At 36.6% G+C, this 21,909-nt stretch overlaps 1 protein-coding gene across 1 annotated transcript in view; it reads left to right on the forward strand.

Moving 5' to 3' along the window:
- Positions 1-289: 289 nt before the first annotated feature.
- Arglu1 (Arginine and glutamate rich 1) overlaps positions 290-21,909 on the forward strand; it is a 58,275-nt gene continuing 36,655 nt past the window's right edge. The window contains exons 1-2 of the mRNA XM_081768472.1: positions 290-636; positions 15,212-15,358. Coding sequence (XP_081624598.1) covers positions 497-636; positions 15,212-15,358 — 287 coding nt within the window. The 5' untranslated portion in view covers positions 290-496. The remainder of the gene's footprint in view (positions 637-15,211; positions 15,359-21,909) is intronic.

Genomic DNA, 21,909 nt, shown 5'->3' on the forward strand with positions numbered 1-21,909 from the left:
AGGCCTCGGGCGGCACAGTCCGCCACTGCCTGTCCGTACAAATTAGTTGCTACTGTCATGAAATTCTAGATCTGAAACTGGAGTTCGCGTTGAGGTTGGTAGCAAATGGGTTTTATGAGACACTTAAGTACTTTTGAATTCAATTATTACTTGTGTAACGAATTGACACGTGTTCCTACACTATTATTCTTACAATACTTTTGCTAGTTTATACTACGTTTAGCTGAATTGAACAAGATTTTTCGGTGTTAAAATCATTTGAAAAGAAGAAGAAGAAGAAGAAATCCGTAGCTTAACTGAACGATAACCACGTACTATATATTGAAATACTGTGGATTGGAATTTGTGGAAAAGTGTGTGTAGTATTCCTGTAAATCATAGCACTTTTTATAATTACTTACTGCAGTTTTTAACAAAAATAAGTAGTATATTTCTATTACATACGTTTGTAGTTATTTAATATCAATACTTATTAAGCAAATTGACTCGTATAAACATGGGAAGGTCTCGAAGTAGGAGCAGGTCACCGAGGCGCCATCATAAGAGCAAACATTCACGAAAGAGGTCCAAATCAAGAGAAAGAAGCTCGCACAATAAACATAGGGAGAAGTCCAGAGACAGAAATGCTAGGACTAGGTACGTATATATTAGGAATTGGTTCCTGTAATGGTATTAGTAGTATATGTGGTGCATTTAGAGGTTTGTTTCATATATGACGTAATGTTTATTTTGAACAAATTTAAATGGCTACTGTTACTGAAGAGGAACTAAATTATTACCTTGCTCTATGCTGTTATTAAAGAACTAAGGTCTAATCAACAAGTGACTTAACGTAGTTAAAAAGTTTGTATTTTACTAGTTGTGAAACGTTGTTAACTAATCAGATCAAACTTTGTAAGTTTTATATTAGTTTTCTAACTTACCGACCAGCAGTCAAGGAACGTTTTACATACGGTTGGATTGGACAAGGTACTAAAATATGCGTTTTCTGTTTACTGAGCATTTATTCCGTTAAGCCTTGCATTTGCAGCATTATAATAATTATTTGTGAATAGATTAGGCTAGAAAAGGTTAAATTAGGTTTGATTTCTTTCACAAATTGTTGGCTCAGTGAAGCTTATCAAAACAACCCCACGGCGCCAAACATAACGCCTCAGGCTTCATTCCTCACGTGAGAATTTCGGCAAAATGTTAGGCTAATCATCCACAAATGACGGCCCCGAATAGACTCGCATCAACATATTTTTAATATTGTAATATTGTTTATTTGTTATTATTTTAATATACCTTATGAAAAATTATCTTTTTCCGTGTTCAATCTTAACTGTTAATCACAAATTTTATTTTCATGCTTTCTGTGCCCTTCACTAAAAAGGCTACATATTCATTTGTATTATATTACTGCGCGAAATTAGCACCTTCAGATGTTGTGTTGCAAACTTGGGTTCACTCGAACAGACGGTTCTACCAAATAGAAACTGTATAGGTAAAATACGATGTGAAACATTTTTTTTTTTTTTTTTTTTTTTTTTTTTGGTGAAGGAATGAGTGTGAATATAGGTAATTACTATCAGTGCACAACAAATTAAAATGAATTGTAGGGTTAAGTTCCAAAGTTGGTCTTCTGTTTCTGTAGCAAAATTTTGAAAATTTACCGGGAAGAAATAAATAATTTGCTTGTTTGTGTGCTTGATAATGTATAAAAAGAGCGAATGTTGTTTTTTTTCTTATATAAACTGTTCTAAACATGGAACTATTTGGCAAGCGGAGGGAACTACTTGGCGCAAGGTTACTTCACGGTGGGATTATGGTAACTAATAAAACTCCAACTGAGCAAATCAGTATATATATATTTTAAAATTACATATTTGTGTTACATAGCCGAAATTGTAATACAAATATATAATTTTAAAATATATATACTGCTTTGCTCAGTTGGAGTTTTATTAGTAATCTTGAATTTTCCAAAGCTACAACAAATAATTTACAAGGATTATGGTAATTTAATAAACATTTGTTTTGTAACATGGCTGGTGATAATCAGGAAAATCTATTAAAAGAAAGTAAAAGTCATCGCTTACTAAATCTAAAAATAGATTGTAGAAAATGCGGTAAGCAAATAACCATAAAGAAAAGTGGAGAAATTTACACTTGTCAATGTAACGATAACATAATGAACATGGCGTCAAGCTTCTAGAACACAGGTCCCCCTTCCCATTTAGTTGTAATAAAGACAGCAAATAACGTCCTCTGCCGGGCTCTGACCCGCCTTCACTCGCTCACCGTCGCTCGGCAATACTATTTGAATTAAATATTAAACTTTGGTACAGAAAGGAACCAATTATTACACTTTTAGCCAAAATATAGGCGAACGACCAACTTCGGAATAAATGCCGAATTCTATGTGGTAGTGAAAGTATTGTATGTGTAAGTGTGCTCTTTCACTATCTTCGTTTATGTGTATACCCCTGTCGTTGACGGGCCTACTCCCTACGGACGTACCCCCTCGCTGCCTCTCGGGTCCCTGCCCTGCTGCGCTCCTGCCCTGACTCTGTTATATAGAATTCGTGCTTTTTAGTGGCCACTACCACAAGTTGGTTCGTGTTTTGGACACTGTAGCTTTTATGGCATTCGTCCATATTGTATTTATACTGAATCCCCCTGAAGTCAATCTGCAAGTAGTAAAGAAGCTTCTCATGTAGGAAATGTGTCAAAATTTGGTAGAAGTGTATGCTCGAGTAATGCCGCAAACGACGCAATATTCATAGATAACAAAAAATTATAATCTCATGTTTCGAACTATCGCTATAACAACGTTCTAGTACAATGTTACGTAAATTAACTTTAAGAAGGGAGATTGGAGCGGAGTCTCCCTACCAAATACATGTCCCTGGAACAAAAATTTCCAAAACGTATATGAAAATACTTCTTTCCTGTACTAGATTGTCACGCAAGGGGATACTTAAACAGTATTCATGAAATATGAACTTCTCTTAACACGAAATACACTCTTACTGCCTTAGAAAATTTTTCTTAAAGAAGTTGCATTATGGGTACAAGTTGTCTTTAGTTGGGCTGAGTATAATACAGCTTTTGGACATATGGCATATAAACTGCAGTGTATAAAATCCGAATTAACTAAAAAACACAAAACCAACTTGTGCGCGGAAAAGGATGCGTCCGTAGGAAGTAGTCCGTGACAGCGACAGTGGTGTACGCATAAATGAGGTTAGTGGGAATACTTTATATGGAATAAGAACACGTGCCTTGCGTGTGATACAGCTTTGCGACACTTTTTTTTATTACTTTGTATACTGCCTTCACGTAGTATTTACGTGGGAAAAAAACTCACTTTCCATGTCGTATTTCTACCTTGTTAGTTATATCTAAAATGAAGATTCCGATATTTTTTCTTACGTTAGAGTGATCAAATGTACTGTTTTTCAAAGAGCTGTCCTGCGTGTTGCCAAGACCTAGAAAATCGAGAAATGTCCTTTTTTTTAAAACATCCTGCGAAATGTATTTTTTAAACATCCTGCGAAATGTCCTGAGTTGACTTATTTGCAATATTTTAATGTTTTATTCTTCATTCACAACATTTTGAATTACAGGCACTCTTTTCCTAAATGATGAACCGTTGTGTTTTTTAACACTCCTCAAGAGATTAGGAAAGAACAATCATCAAACCATTATTTTGCAATACGTTTCTTTTACTGAGAAGGGCTTGTTGAGATATCGGTAATGTAGGAAAGGTTTCTTTCACAGACTAGAACATATGTATGTATGTACAGAGGTTGTTCAGCCTACGTTTGGCCGGTTTCTTTCCTTCCCCCTCCCGCGGAGAATGGACTCACCCGACCTGGCTCATGGCTTTCTGGAAACGGAGTTGTTTTCCGCGCGGACGACGATAACGCACAAAACAGGACCATTGTTGTGAGTGTTGTGTTAAATTTGTTTCCAAGTGTGTGGGTTACTGCTCTGTGACCAAGATGCCGCCCAAACTAAGCCGGTTTTGGGAAGGCTATGTTGCGGCTCTCTATGACGCACACTTTAGTGTTCTTGTCAATAGAAAACAGTGCAAGAAGAATGGTTGCAACATCAGTTTAAGAGGAATAAAAAACATTATTAAAAAGTACAAGGGCAACGAGGCTCCACCATTTGGATCACTAACGAAGTTGCCTAGGAAGCGGGAATGCACCAAGGCCACCTCCACCATGCAGAGGAAACTTCGCAAAATGGCAATGCGAGAAAATCCACCAACACAAAGGTGTATGGCTAATCGCCTTGACGTGTCTTTGGGGACTGTGAGCCAGACCGTACATCATCAACTCAAGCTGGAAAAAGTCATGAAAGCTTGCGGCCATTTTCTCACGGATGCCACCAAAAGGAACGAAAGTGTAACGCCCGAAAGCTGTACGAACGACATCTGGCAAAGCAAAGATGGATTTGTACGTCGTAACGCTCGATGAAGCATGGATTTACCTTTCCGATTGCGGCAAACGGAGAGCCATCATGTACCGAGAGAAAGGCGCCAAGAACTTCAGAAGGTGGGTCCGTGTCTGTAAAGAATCCTTCCCAAAAGAGTTCATGGTCGTTACTGGCTACTGTTACCGAGGTAAACTAAAGATTCGTACGGTGGCGAAGAACTGCAAAATAAATTCGCAGTATTTTCAGGAGCAGATTATGCTGCCGATCTACGAGCATGAGATTCCAACAATGTGTGGAAATGACGCCAATCTGGTGCGCATTCACATGGACAAGGCCTCATCACATACCTCACGATCGTCCCTCGCATTCTACAGGGAGATGGAGAAGGCAAGTGGTATACAGGTGATATCTTTCAATGAGGTACCTGTTAAATCTCCAGATGCAAGTCCTATGGACTATTGTGGATTTGGATTGCTGAAGCGGGCTTTGGGAAAACGGCGTGTGACAACTGTGGAAGGACTTTGGAAAACTGTGGACAAACACACAAACGGTGTGTGTAAACAAACACATTATGGATTTTTTTTAAAAGTATTTGACGAAATGCAGACGACAGACAATTTCTAGCAATATGGAGCATCATCTTCGTTCCTAAATGAATAACAGTATCAATTTCATGAATGAAAATATATGCCTGGGTTTGAGGAGAAACTGAATAGCGTGCGTAATGGTTAAGTTACTGATAAGAGAATCTGGAGACTCTGTTTGATCTTCGATCCAGTCGTCCCTTCTTACTCTTTGAAATTTTGTAATAGAGAGTGTGGTGTATAAAAATGAAAAATGAGGTCGTGCGTTCTCATATCATCAAAGAGTAAACATATTCATGTATTACACAATAGTTCATGTAGCCTGGTGGCTTAATGTCAAATTCGTCTGGATAATATAATAGCGGGATAACAGCGATTTGTCTTTTTTATTTTGAATCTTTGGCCGAAAGGATTGTTTCCATGCATGAATGTAATCGCAGTAGGGACAGGGTTTGCCCAAGTGGGCCCAGCCCGAAAAAACCCGGTGGGTTTTTTCGGGTTGGACCCACCTGAAAAAACCCGCTTTAAAACCCACCTGGGTTTTTGACCTATTTGTTAGTATATTATTGATACAACTAAGGTGATCACATTGTAAGTGATTTTTATCAGACTTTAGACTTTCCTTGGGCGAATTAGAGGCTTTCACGTTAAGGTATACAACAACATTCAACATAAGACTTTTATAAAGTTCTGAATGCACTAAATGAATTAAAAATTACCTTACCTTGAAATATAGGACAGATTTATGCTTATAGCCTATTTGAAGTAAAATAAGCAATTTTGTACTTTAGAAAATATTTTCCGTGAATAGGATGCTCGTTGACTTTGCGACACCGAGGGACATTATCACTCATACGTTTGACGAGTTTAAGGTCAGAGGTGCCGGTACTAATAGTACACTTGTAATACATTAGTAAAACTATTAGTATTATTTCTTACCTTTGATGTAAAAAACAAGGTTCTTCAACTAAAATTTGGTTTTCCAACAATAACAGTTTAATTCAGTCAATTGTTGCTACTCTTCAAATAAGCAGTCTGTAGAATCAATACCAGCAATAGCGTAAACATTCTTGTCAAATTTAAGAAGCTTAATGCTCGGGGTTCCGAAGACTATGTAACGCTTACTATTTCAAGTGCTGAGTTCAAATTTCCGTACTAGTGGAAGTTTTGATGTACACGCCGTGAAAGAAGTGCTCGGGAAATTCCTGAATTAAACGCAGAAGGATCGGAAATGAATACTTCAACAATAAATCTATTTATTTTACGCTTAAGCCTGCCATACGTCCCGTAAAAAAACGGGAGTGTCCCGTTTTTGGGCCCGAGTGTCTCGCGTCCCCGTAAATTTAGTCGGAACAGGGAAATGTCCCGTATTTTAACTCCGTCCCATTTCTGCTATCAATATCAGCTTATTCGAAAAGTGAAAAACAAAAAATTCTGACATTTGCTGGGAATCATGTAATTACTGAATGAACAGTACGCTGTTGCATGTAGCAGTCTCGAGGAAGTTATAACACCACACTGTTCGACTTGATAGCGAGCGAAATTTGCAATGATACTTTTTCCATTGCACTTGATGGAAACTCGGATACTCCGGAACAAAGATGGCTTTGAGTGCTTCTGCATTTACAAACACAGGGAAGATGACTAACTTTTCTTCAGCAACACATTAGATAAGTTAACAAGAATTATAATCTTTTTCAGAGGCTAGGGACACAGAATTGTGCTTTGGCCCAGGTCTTAGAAAAATGTAAATCTGGTCCTCACAATTACACACGACACAAGGAGAAAAATAAGCTTTTCAACAGATTAAACTGACGAACGTAATTTTGGCAGATACAGCCATGTAAATAAATATTGCTAAACGCGCGAAAAATATTGAAAATAGATTGTACCACTGATTTAAATAACTTGCATATTGTTTTCCTGTAAAGCATTTTTATAGCACATCTTAAGTTTTTAGGCATCTTCAGTCTGTACAATTAATTGCAGGGTACGAACAGAGAAAAGCAACTGCTGCTTAGTGAATTTCGCCTATTATATTATTGGAAAAAAAAATTAAATTAAATTAAATCTTTTAGTTTTGGTCTCACGGTTATGCCTGCTATGCTCAAGGTGACGGTGATAATGAGAAATGAATGAAATGACAGAATGAAGAAAGTGGGAGGAAACGTGAGAATCTCGAGAAAACCCACGCACAAGGTGTTTGTCCACCACAAAGCTCACTTGGCACGAGCGAGGATCGAACTAGGAACCCCATGCACTAGAGGTGAACGCTCTACCACCGAGCTACCGCGGCCTATTATACTTTTGTTTATAACCAGACTGCAGTTCATTGCATTGTGTTGGAAAGTTGAGGAAGGGGGGGGGGGATCTGAGGTGTCCCGTCAGGCTTGACAGTCGAAACTTTTTGCTGGGCACAATCAAAAAGATTGTGGAAAGGATCCTCTGAAGTACAAACTAGTAAGTGCGCTGTCAGCTACAATAGAACATTCTAGAACTTGCTCAGACTAGGATAAACACCATGAGCATAAGAAAATATCTGATTCTGTAGCTGAGAAAGCAATGTCAATTTATGTCTTTCTGTATTGAAATTCAGGGGTCTCATAACTTTAGAGAATACGAAGAGAAGATGGGCAGCATCAGGTTAGATGACTTCTTTGCAAAGGTAATATCCAAGAAACAGGAATATTCCGGTTTGTGGCATGTTGTGAAAATATGTTTAATTTTATTCCACGGCAATGCATCACTGGAGGCGGGTTCTCACTCAATAAAACACTTATTGTAGAAAACCAAATCAAAGATTCTCTGGTACAAAGAGCACAGAGGCGGGTGCATGATGCAATCATGTACCATGGAGGTGTGGAGTGTGTTCTTATTGATCGAAGAATGCTTCTTTCAGTTCGTTCAGTTCGGAGACGCTGTGATGAATACCTTAAACAGAAACTAGTCCAAAGTGTAGAGGAAAGTAAAATCAAAGGTGGAAGAAGAAAACTAAGTGCTGAAGTTAAGAAATTGGAAGAAGGAAAGGACAAGTGGGATTATGTTACGAACAAGAACAAGACGCTCTCGTAGAACAAATTCAAAAACAGAAAGCAAAACAAAATTCTGTTTAAAAATGTAAATGTGAGGATTAGCTGTCTCAGAGCTGGTAATATTAGGACGGGGGAAGAGTTTTCAATATATTTTTTACTTCTTTTTATTGTTTTTTAAAGCAAAAAATGTTTAATTTGCAAAAATGTTTAATGTTACTGTGTCATCCGTGTATTATTACATACTTACATGTTAAATTTCCTGTAAATAAGAGTTACTTATACTGAACATAACAAATATGTAAATGGTAATTAAAGGTGTGTGGGATGAAGGAGGCCGTTAAACAAGTATATGATAGAACTACCCCATATCTTCCCATTTATATTCAAGAATTTATGTCAGGAAAATCGATCTTCACTTTTTTGTGGGAACCCTGATCTGTGTGTTTGCTTAAGGTGGCTTATCCTTATTCCTCTTTTTGTTTTTTTCTTTCTCTTTTTAATAAAACCCACTTTTTCGTTCTGTACAAAGACGCTTGAGCTTTATGAGTAAATAGGGGAAATGTCAGCCATTTGCATGGGAAAAACAGGTTTTGAAACATATTTGAACCCCTCTTGCCTCTTCCCCTCCTTTGGATAAGTATTCTAATAAAATTGTAATGATAAAAACCCATAAGATATTCTATTTTTGGGATAAATTTTGTATCATACTATTTCCTGAAGATGCGCGTAAAATCCTTCAGGTGGGAACTATTTTCTAATATTAATTTCAAACTGTTTAGTGATATTCCTGTAATGCAATCACAAATAACAAACAACGTCATTTTCAATATGGCGAAAGTAATTATAGAAACTGACTCCTCCTCCTCCTTCCTAAAAGCGGAGTATTCGAAAATTTCAGAAGGGCCGGGGTGGCTCAGCGGTAGAGCATTCGTCTTTGGTGCATGGGGTCATTGGTTCGATCCCAGCTCGTACCAAGTGAGCTTTGTGGTCGACAAACACCGTGTATGGGGTTTTTCTCAGGGTTCTTTCGTTTCTTTCCACTTTCCTCATTCCACCATTGCATTCATTTCTCATCATCATCGGCTCCTTTAGGCTAGCCGGCATAATCGTGGGACGTAAAACTTAAAGATTTCATTTCATTTTTTTTTTTTCGAAAACTTCGAACATTTATTCGTTTATCATTCTATTCGACTAAACTTGGAATGGGCTTAAATGCCCTCGAGACTGTCGCCAATCACTTTAGCAACCTCTAAAACTATGGATTCGACAGTAATCTTGATCATTTTTTAGATTTTATTTTTCACAATTTCTCTGCTGATGAAGGCTAAGTTTGATGTAAATGGCATCGAAAGTGTTACTATTTATTTCAGCGACTCGCTATGTATTTGACACTCATATCGGTTGCTTTTGACATGTCACTTCCTTTCCATCCCACCCCTAGGGTGCTAAGGCTATCTTACCTTATATTATTTTGTCCAGATTGAAATCATGTGTGCACCAAGTTTGATTTTAATTTCTCCTAAGTTATATTATAATATACATACATACACACGTATACATTTTTATATACAGGGTGATCCTCAATTATATCCCTATTTTCATTTCACTATTATTCTATCATTAACAATGTTACATAGTTGCTGTCAATTCTCGGGACAGGACGTTTGGGCGCCGCCATTTGGGCGCGGACGTTTTGGCGCTGCCGTTTGGGCGCAAAGCCGTTTAGGCGCCAGACGTTTGGGCGCGAGGTACATAGTAAAAATCACAATTTACGACATATAAAGTAAGCTAGGCACTGAAAACTAAGCGCCAATCAAGATATATACATTTCCTACACTTCTATCTTTATCTCACCTCATTTATCTGTATATTTTCTATCTCTATCTTATTTATTCATCTAAATTAAATAGTTTAATGCGTTTGTGGCATTTGTTGCCTAACCTCGTCATGGATTGATTTTTCGCTTGTTCACGATTCTTGTACTTCTGATCTAATTTTTGTATTATATAAGAAAGCTAGGAAATAAAGGAATCAGACGAACTGTTAATTTTCTTAATGTTAATTAAAACATATTGATTTAATTTTTGTATTTTTTTAAAGAAAGTTAATAATTACATATTTATGAATATTAAAATTTGTTTTCTTTCGTATTACGTTTGCCAAACTCTTCTCTTCCTTAAGTCCAATAAAGAACTACCAATAAAAGATTGCAGCGTAGTCGCTAACACTCTCGCCTTCGGTGCGATCGGTCCCGGGTTCGATTCCCGGTGGGGGCACTCGGTCGAAAAAGTGTAACACGCTCTTTCAGGCCAGCCACCCTGAATGAGGTTTTCCTGGGTTTTCTTCATTCACACCAGGCAAATGCCGGGGTGGTACCTAATTTATAGGTCCAGGCCACTTCCTTCCTTCCCTTTCCCCGGATAGTGTGCTCCCTCAAACGTGACGGGCTAAATGGCCTTAGATGCCGAGAGCCCAGAAATCTAAAAATCCCATATCCTAATCGAGTTGAGGGAAAGATATTTTGCATACATGGTGTCTAAGACATATTTTGCATACAGGATGTCTAACACATTGAGTTTAGGAACTGTAGTATGCCGTATTTCTGGTATCACTTTTTTTTTATTAACATTCCAATATAAAAATCAAAACTTAACACACATTTTTTTTCGTCCCATTGTAAGCATTTAATCTGCATTAAAGAAAGTGGCGAAAAAAAAAAAAAAAAAACAACGATTTCAAAGTGAAAAATAATAGTTAAGTGTACATATATTGGTCATTTAGCCACTAGAAATGTGTTTGACATTCACACTTATTGCGTAACTACAGCAGAAGGCCTGCTTTAAGTTTTTTAATGGAATAGGCTCACTATGTATGTAATGCAGTCAATCATATGTAGTCTGGTCGACTTACATTTGGCTTGAAAAGTTATCAAATAAAAAGCACACTTAACTTTCGTTGAAACTTAAATTTACAAAATTTAATTGGTAATTCAGTTTTTATAATTTTGAAATTCCAGTATTTCTAGTATGTAAAACAAAATCCAGTATAATTCAAGGACTTCCACTACAGTAGACACCTTGTGATATCTTGATTCGAACTTAGTACTCAGCACCTAACATAACGACTTTTTAACTCGCGCCCAAATGTCTGGCACCCAAATGGCTTCGCGCCCAAACGTCCAGTGCCCAAACGGCGGGGCCCAAACGTCCACGCCCAAACGTCACGTACCGTCAATTCTGTTATGTACTATGGTCCTTCCATTGCATTCAACGTAGGCAGTAGCATTAGTAGCACACCGTTGCAGTCGGAGCCCAACGTTCCTCACAGATCGTTGCAACATGTCGTTTGGTACCCGCTCACACTCTTCCTTAATGACTGCTTCCAAAGTGTCCAAGTCACGCGGTTTTCTGGCATACACTTTCTCTTTCAAATGGGGGCCAATTACTCGGTGGCCACTCAGCATTTCCGCGACGACCAATAATGCGACCTGGAAAAGCATTGTCAAACCATTCTCGCGAAATCAACGCAAAATGGAAAAGTGCCCCATCATGCATTAAGTACATATTGTCCACTCCGTCCCAGGTTGAAACAATGGGATAAACAAACGTTTGTAGTATGTGCACATACCTTTCCATATTTGTTGTTTCACGAAGAATGAAAGAACCGGTAAGCATGTCATCACGAATACCACACCACACAGTCAGCGAAGGAGCGTTTTTCAATTGTAGCTCCAGGACTGTTGTTAGTAGGGGCCCAATAATGGCAGTTATGACGATTTATGAACCCACTCACATGGAATACTGCTTCGTCTGACAATAGAATGTTACTCAGGATATCTGGTTCTTCTTCCACCCATGGTAATGTGGATTCAAAACTCCATCCTAACATCAGTCTTCCGGTGACAATGCCTATTTACAAAATGTGGTCTCCATTGTCTCCTGTCGAACTCCTTCATTAACCGTTGGACCGAACCATACGATAAACTAGATTCCCTATGATATTGTCTAAGGGACTTGGTGGGACTCTGCGCAAACGCCGCAGCAGCGTTGGCTTCAGCCTCTTCAGTGACAACTCTCTTTGGGGACCCAAGTACCCTTTTGGTGAGTAACCGAACCCGCACGCAACAAATTCGCATGCAGTCTCTTTATTGTTTTCACGTCCAGAGTCGCGTATCTCTACTTCTTCCGTCTTATCTTCACTTAATTACTAGTTAGACGTGCAATATACAACAATAACGTAACAGTTAAATAATGGCACGTAATGACACAGAATAAAGCATAATATAATAGTAGAGTTATTTATATTACGTCGTTTGTGTGTTAAAATAGCAGTAAAATAAAAATAGGGGCATAATAGTGGATAACTCGGTATAAAATAGATGAGGTAAAAGAAAAAAGAACTCTGAAATCAAATGAGTTGATATCACCAAATTGACAATTTTCTTTCAGAAATGTACAGCTGAGAGGACTTTACAGGTAAGCCTACTATTTTTTCTTATTAATTTCGTAATTTGTCTTTACAAATTTCATTACTTAATTATATTTTTTTGAAGCATAGTTGACTTGCACTCAGGGAAATATGAATTTAATGTTTTGCTTTAATTGAGTGATGTCTTACAGATTCATTAAATTACAAAGAAGATATTTGCAATTATTATGTCAGAAGCCATGTTCGAAGTCATAATTGTTATAGAACAAATAAGCTTTCAGTATCACTGAGCAACCACGGCCCCCCCGGGTATGATTTGTTTAGCATGGTATAACTAGTATTTAAACAACATAAACTTACATATATTTAAATTTACGACAATAACAAGACTACGATTAGCGTATACGTCTTCGACTTGGGAGACCCGGGTTCGATTCCCAGCAGGAGTTCATATTGATCTTGAAGCTTTGCTGGCGTCTACTATTAATTCAATGTTCTCGGGATTAACACTCAATCTGGCAGCAATCCCGAGAACATTGGATTAAAAGGAGTTCATATTGTTCGGATCCCAAGTTAAGCTGTAAATCCACGTTTCATATAATCTTAATGCTGAAATGGACGCTAAACCTAAAAATCCAGATCCAGTAACAAAATCTGTAAAGTTTTTAATTTTTTAAAATTATTTTTTAATCTGGAGATAATACGCTCTGCGGAAAGCATAAGAACGACACTATTGATAAGGAACTATACGGACCATAGTAGGTTGATTGATTTGTAGCTGAGCGTCCATTTTGAGTATAGTAGCTATACAAGATGTAAGCTACGTATCAACGTGAGATCGAAAACATAGCTCACGTTGGGAACCGTATAAGTATCTCTCACTCCAAAGAGTTTGCTAACATACACGAGGGAGCCTCAGAGTTGAAGAAATGGATAACGTTCCCTATGTTTTATCTTATTAAAGTTCTAAGCTGGATAGCGTAAACCGACAGACAGTGGATCGAGTCTCGTCCATTGCCATTTTTGTGGTCAGGTTGCTAAAGTTTCATTTTTTTATACGTGATCCTTAATTCAATACCCAATACAGTTTTGCCTCAAATACAGATTCCAGTAATGCGAGGATCCAATTTAAGCAGTAGCTATGTCTCTAATAACGTAGGTACTGAGATTGGACATGAAACTCAAATCAATCAGTGTTGCCTCCCTCGCCACAGTTACTTTCATTGTTACGTTGGTGGTTGTCAACTTCTTGGCTTCCATAGTGCAACCTTTGGGCATAAACCTCAATAAAGCAAACAATAAAGATATCAGGCAGTCACATGATTTTCTTGTGTGGAAATCCTGCAATAAATATAGAAGACTGGCTTTGCATAGACTTGCTTTGCCTGTTCGTTTCGCGAAGGTAACTAGGACCCTGGGAGCGAAATTTTTTTTCCAGAGCTTTACTTCGACAGGCATGCACTAAACAAAGTCAAGCCGATACATTATACTCACGAGTGCAAGTCCGGAATTTGCACAAAGGAAAGTAGTTGTTTTAAGTCTTTTTGAATAAGATTATATTTTATTATAATCTTAATTATTTGTCATATCTCAGTGATATGATAATTATTTAAAATATTTTCGAAATGCTATAATGTTGAACTGCATAAAGTAAATCAATTAAGAATAGTCTTACTTTGTATCATGAAGTAGTAGTGAAAGTTTCAGGGTGCCGACGCCAAATAAATTATCATGCCGGAGTTATAAACAAATTATCGTGTTACAAATTGGTTATTAGTTTTGTTTTCTCAATAGTCCATTAACATAAAACTAGAAGAGCTAAAAATAAAAGTGTGTGAAATTTGGTAATTCGAAGTCTATATTTACATAAGTCATAAATATCCTCCAAGTAACCAGTACAAAATATTATCTTATTCCATCCACGTGACAGGAAAATTAAAGCTTAAGAATATATGCACTATCAAACTGAATAGGGTATTAATAATTATGGATAATGGGGAGTAAGCAGTGGTGTTTTGCAATTCTTAGTTGTAAAGGCAGATAGACATATAACTAGGGGCACGAGTATGGAGTGGTGATTAGTGACAAACGTACAACAATGATGAAGGAAAATGTGGAAACGTGTAACATGTTTAATGCTTAATGTTTAAACTTGTGCCTATGTATTTTCAGAAGACAGCAAAACTTTCCTACTCATAGTAAGTTTAGTTACTGGGTTTCCTTCGGTTTGATTTAAAAAATATGATTTTCTATAAGTGAAATTTACAATGTCAGGTGAATTATTCAGTGTATTTAGTTTTTAGGTAATTAATGGTTTATTCTGTAGTGATCTAAGAATAAAAGGAACAATTGTAAAAATATTAGGAAATATTTTTTCCACAAAAGCTACAAAACGCGAAACTTTATTTGGAAAAGGCGACAACACGCGAATATGAAAAACAAAACGCGAAATTTTCAAATTCTTAGTGCGAAAAACTCGTGCCGCTACATACAACCAATCTTGAGAGAATATGTATTAAAACATATCTGTGTTTAGAGATTCGTTTTGATTGTTCATATTCCATTTAATAATGGTTTCCGGTATGTATCTACATAATTAATAATTATTTAAATTGTTAAGTAGTCGTAATACTTAAAAAGCTGTTGTTTGGTGAATTGACAAGTTAAATCATGTTTCTGATGGGAGATGTTGCTGTGAGACTGATGTGTCATGTAAGTGCCTCTTTTTGTATATTGCAGAAAACGATCGCATTCAGAATCCTCCTCCAGTAGTAGTTCAGATGCTTCAGAAGATTTTCGCAGAGGAGGTAGTCGTGCGAGGAGTAAAAGATCCCATGATAGGAAAATGGATGAAGTTGATCGGTTGGCGGAAATGGAAAGACAAAGGTATATATAACTCTTAATCTTCATGAACACCCATTTAATACTAATGCGCTCTTCTTTTTTCGATCTAGAGATGAAGGCATTAATTCTACAGTGATGCTGTTAGCAGTTCATCGTATAGAAAGGACTTCCAATATATTACGAAAATAATATGGAAGGATAGTCCAATCTAATTAATTATATGTTCATGGCAATTAGTAGGTTTTACAAAATTTTAGTTAAAAAAGAGCACAAGGCAGGTGACCCTAAAGATTGTTCGTTTGCTCATTTCGTAAAGGTAGTTCGTACGGATATTTAATTTGCGAGAACTCGATGTAACAGTTACCTGAATGGTCTTCACTTATCGTAACCCTACTTTGGTAGTTCATTTTCTTACATCATCTTGTTGATTACAGGACCATTGCATATTAGAACTATCTTCGTTTTAAAGATACTTTTTATTAATGAGAAACGATTCTTTGATCAAGTATAAGCCGTAAATAAAAAGACTGCGTCTGCTCAACAATGAGATACGTTACAAATTATATTGCAAGAAAAGCAAGTGAATTCTATGCTTGACGGAATTACATAGCACCATATTTTATTACCGTTGTGAGTAGTTTTCCGATTAATGAAGGCCACATTAAAATTATTAAGTAAAAATTGTGATATTGTTCATGCTATAATTTACGTAACTTCAAGGCTTTATATTTATTATACACTAGCAGCGTTCACCCCGCTTCGCTGCGGTCACCCCGGAACGCAATAAACTTTGTTACTTAGATAATTTTTACTTTTTCGCTTTCAAGTGATTTATAGCGCCTGTCAGTTATGTTAACCCGCCGAGTCACAGGGTCATGCGGGTTGCATATAAATACGTTTATTTTTATACCTATGATGAACTAATAACAAAGGATTTGTACGTATGGACACCTGAATGGTCAATTATCTCAAGACACTGGTAATTGAAAATTAAAGTGATATGATAAAAACCATCTAGGGTCCACATCCTAACAACCCCCCAAAAATGAAAGAAATCGGTTCAGCCGTATTAGCGTGATGAGCGGACAAAGGATTTTTTTTACGTATTGACACCTGATTGGTCAATTATCTCAAGACACTGGTAATTGAAAATTAAAGTGATATGATAAAAACCATCTAGGGTCCAAATCCTAACAACCCCCCAAAAATGAAAGAAATCGGTTCAGCCGTATTAGCGTGATGAGCGGACAAAGGATTTTGTGCGTTCTCTTTTATATATATAGATTTTCCTTTATTCTGGTGTAGTGTTTAGCATACATAAGTAATGGAATTGTGAGAGGACCTTAAGTTAAATATTGTGGAAGGACAGTAGTAACTGCGTAGTTAGATTTTGAGATATAATGAAAGAGCAGGGTCGTTAAACAAAGCTAAAAGAGAACTAGCTGTGAACTTTGTTCGGAAGTAGTTTCTCCATTGGAATGGATTCCATGGAAGGAAAGCGGTATTTGATCTGTTAATAATAGAGTTAGGAGTTTCATTGCGTGAACCTCATACTTCTGCATTTTGTCAATCTGTGCCTTTTCCTCTGCATACATGCATATATTCTTTCGGAGACTACTATCGTCAAGTGTCCTCTGAGCAACACGAGCACCAGGTTTGCATTTCGCTTTATAGGGGATTATTTTGTGTCTTCGTATGGTCTCTCTGCATAACCGGTTAGCTATTGATTAACGCGAGACATATTCAAACACACTTCGCCACCCAGTATATTTATAAAACTTCGTATTTACATAATCTGTAGAGTTCGTATGAAGTTTTTGAGTACGTAGAAGGGCAAAACGGTTATATTGAATTCCTTTTACAGGTGACGGTAACTTTTACTTTAGACAAAGATGGATAATCAAGGATTTTTTAAAATGCAAGAACATAATTCATTCGGTTTGCTTATATAGGAAATCACAAATTAAAATAAAAGAGAAGAACGACGTTTATTATTCTTGTCTATAAGCCATCGAAATATTTGATAGATGGTGTATCTGTAATATTTGTATATAGTAGTTAATCGTTTTATTTTCATAATCGCCGATGTAAATTTATGTGTAATAATGCTGCAAAGAAAGTATACCTGCCTTATTTTTTTTTGTCAGTTTGACAGTTTCAAGAGAACACTACATGGGTAATAATACAAGGATGAATTTTATGAAAATATAAAAATGTCACTAACATTTCGAAAAAAAAATAAAATGCAGTCTTTGAGTTTTACGTACCACGATTATGCCGGCTGGGCTTAAAGGAGAGTGTGATGATGGTAAATGAATTAAATGGTGGAATGAAGAAAGTGGGAGGAAACGTGAGAACCCCGAGAACCCCCACATACAGTGTTTGCCCACCACCAAGTCTACTTGGTGCTAGCTGGGAGCGAACCAAGGACCCCACGCACCAGAGGTGAACGCTCTAGCACTGAGCCATCGCGGCCGCATTAACATTTCGATTTTCATAATTTAATATATATATATATATATATATATATATATATATATATATAGAAGTGCTACTAAGGTGCAGTCGTATGTAAATTTCGTAGCTGCCTATTTTCCTTTATTAATCGTAAAGATAAAATGAGAAGAAAGAAAGAAAACCCAGCATAATGTCTTGCTGTAATTTTCAGCAACATAACGGAGACGAATAATAAACGCAAATAAATGAAGATGAAATTATCTGTTGAATGAGGAAAGTGAGCAGGCAGGAAAAACGCAGAAAACCGTGGACACCATGTTGTCTGTCACAAATTCATACGGTCTGAGACTAAAGGTATTTGTACCAGAGGTGACCACCGTTTTTCCGACGAGCTGAATAGAAGGTCTGAAATATTGAAATATTGAATTTCTTTACCTATATTTGTATATTCATCAGTTGTCTTATTTAACTTCGCATGAATAAAAGGTACAGAGTTTTTCAGAGAAAGATGGATGGTCAGGGTGAAATAATCATACATTTGCGCCTTTGATGCGGGAGACATGGGTTCGATTCCCGGCGGGAGCTCATGTGGTTCTTAGATTTGATTTGATTTTGGGTTTAGCGTCCGTTGCAGCACCGAGACTATATGAGACGTGGACCTACAACTTGACGTGAAACGCGAACATGCGCTCCCGCCGGAAATCGAACTCATGTCCCCCACGCCAAAGGCGTGTACGCTAACCGCTTAGACACAAGGAAGATCTCTCATGTAATTCTGTTCCCGGGTTAAACTGTAAATCTGCATTTCATATAGCCTCGCTACTAAAAGGGATGCTACTAAACTTAAATTGAATAACTACATTGTTAAGGATGTATGCACTTCTTCAGTCCTTCGAAGTTATTTAAATTTTAGCAGTTAACAAGTTGAAGAATATTACGGAAGTGCTACAGTTGTCACTGTTACTGGGGTACTGTTCTGTCTGCAGGATTTCTCAGAATTACGCTATAGGATAATAAACGATGAATTTATTGTCTAACAGTGAGAAGCATTTTAAAACAAATTATTATTAAAACCCGTTCATTGTACATAATGACTACTAAACCAATATGAAATTCTATTAAGTGCTTACGACATATGTCCTTAGTCATTTCAGTAAACTTCCCGCCTTTAAAATCCTATCCTTGTGGCAAGTCATGCATTATTGTGTGACGATCTTCTCATACTATCGGTCCTTTTCTTCAGATTAATATGTAGAGAGAGATGTCCTTATAGCTTATCACACAATGTTTCACCTAATGTTAACGCATAATGTTGTATAACTTCACTGCAAGAATACTCTGAAATCTAAAATTTTAATTTACATAATGTATCCATTTCGCTTTATTTTTACATTCTGACATTAATGCAGTTTATCTAGAAACATGGAAGCTATTCTTTAGGACCAGAACAAACCTGACCACCTCCTTTGTGAGTCACCTGAATCTCTTGGAAATATATGATAAATGGAAGAAATCATCGATTTTACATTACACTAATTCTTCTATAGGTACACTAATTCAGTGTTGTACAAAGTTAAAAGAAAACTACACGACTGGAACGAGATTTCAAACTTTGATCTCGGGCTTACCTTGCCGATGCAGTAACCACTATTCCGTCCACTTCACTCCTTGAACAGCCATATATTCTGTTACTCTTGAAGTAGGTGTTCATCACTCAGATCATATGGACTGTACCCCTTATTGTGTTGTACTGGACAACCCAGTGTGTATATTACAGACCATTTTTGACAGCTGAATTGTACAGGATGATTATAAATGATTTATCGGGTTTGAAAGGGCTGTTCAATGTTTAACACATACAGAAACGTATGGTACATGAAAATGTACAGAATTTGTCCAAATTTCAGAAATACTGTTACAAATGATTGTGTTGTGTGACGAAATTAAACTATATCGAACATTTGCTTACAGTATGTTTTAAACTTGGCTAGTTACTGTATATTTCCATGTATTATTCGTTGTTGTATGTGTTACACATTTTCTAATACAACCCATTCAAACCCGTTGAATCATTTATAATCATCCTATGTGTTAGTATAATGATTTAAAACAACTAATTATAGACGCAAATTCATTGATATACAAGGAGTGTTCTGAGTATCTGAGGACCAACCTTCAAGAGTGGCGGAATGTATGGTTGTTCAGGGAGTGGACTGGATAACGTAGTAGTTAAAACATTGACATTTAAAGACCGAGACCCGGATTTGATTTTTGGTTCAGCTGTGCATTCTTTCACTCGTTATATATCGAGGAAATATAGCTTTTATGCTTTTAAACACAGAATAAGATCATTACATTTTCTCAAATCTCCCCCCAGAGATCCGAATGGGAGAAATATTCTACCTCAAGAAAAAAAACATTTTATTCTTTTCTTGACTACTTTCCCCATAAAATCACGGTAATATATAATCTTTACTCGGCACACGCCCTAACATCTGTCAGGGAAGTAGTTAAAAATAATGTTAGAAGATACGTATTTATTTCTAAGTTAGAAGAAAATTTCTGATTTATACGCCTTCATCTATGTTCATGTATTTATCTTTACGCACATACTCGCAGGAATTAAAGCAGACTGTTGTTCTTGAGACAGATAATGGATAAAATTAATGGAGGCTATATAACACGGAATTGTGCAATAGATATTTATGATACTGCATAATGCAGTTATTTATATCGAGATATGTTTCCTTGCTGTTCGCATTGCATAATGTGAAAACGTTAAAAAAACATGCCTTAATGTAGACCGAGATGATGGAAGGATAAAATAAGACAATGCTTAAAAGAGGTAAGTAATAACAATCCTGACATGTTAGGTACAGAGTAGAGGGGTCAGCTTCTCTTCCTGCGGCATTAAATCTATAGATTCTTTGAATCATAAAGTAAATCATTTGTTTATGATCCTATCCTCCGTTAAGCTTCCGTAGTACGAGTAGTAACACTACTCCATATCATGTCAGGAGTCACGGTGGCGAAGTGGTAGAATGCTTATCTGTAGTGCAAAGTTTCTGTGGTTCGATCCCTGCCATGCAAGCTTGTGATGGACAACATTGTGTCCGTGAGTTTTCTCGAGGTTCTTCCACAGTTTCAACAATTATTTCATAATTATTCAGTTTCATTAATCATCCATCTCCTTTAGAGTAGAGGGCATAACCGTGGGACTTTAAATTAGAAATTCTGTTTCATATCATTTTTCATATCTGTCAACTACGTTTTATATCTTTTTCCGGATCTGACTACCTCTTATATGTTTTCATTACGATCTTTGAAACTGCACTTGCGAAGTCATATTCCGAAACATCAAATTCTTTTCTTGCAAAAGTATCTAATCTTTTGAAAACCACAGTACGTTGGGATATTGCTGTTAATGTTTGTATATTTTAAGATACTGTAAAGCTCTACAACGAGTTTATCTCCTTAAATTTCTGCAGTTCTGTAATATGGAAAGGACAATGGTTTCTCAAGCACTAATATCATAATTTATTCTTTTTTATACGATAAAAGTACTAAGAATAATCAAGGATAAACTGTCGATGTACGTCCAATAATTCTTTTCACATCGACGTAAACAAATCTCTTTTATTTTCTACATTATGTTTGCTATAAACTGTTCAGATTCGTCAGAAGTACAGTGTACTAAGGAAATTAAAAAGTAAAATAATACAACCCACCCGATAATAAAACCCGAGTCTCCCCTTATCGCATCGGTGTGCTAACCAGTACAGTCTCCAGCTAAGCACATATTTTCATTCTTGGTCGGTGCTCAGCCATTCATACTACATGTGCTATACCATAACTCCTTTTATGCATTAATAACTCATTGTTTATATCCATGTAAATTTGTACTGTAATTAAATATTACGTGATAAGTGTATTAAATAATCACTATTCCTTATTCATGTTTATGATTTTGTTCCATTGTATTTCCCTTTTCTCCACATCCTTTCGTACTTGGTTTCGCCATCTGATCCTTGATTTTTCCGTGACCTCTTTCTAATTATTTTCGTGTGCAGGAACTTCTTAAGTACATGTTCTTTCTTATAGATTTATAAGAGATTACTATATTTCAGTTTTGACTT

The sequence above is a fragment of the Thermobia domestica genome, chromosome 8 (genome assembly GCF_964235325.1).
Source record: "Thermobia domestica chromosome 8, izTheDome1.hap1.1, whole genome shotgun sequence".
Classification (NCBI taxonomy): Eukaryota; Metazoa; Arthropoda; class Insecta; order Zygentoma; family Lepismatidae; genus Thermobia; species Thermobia domestica.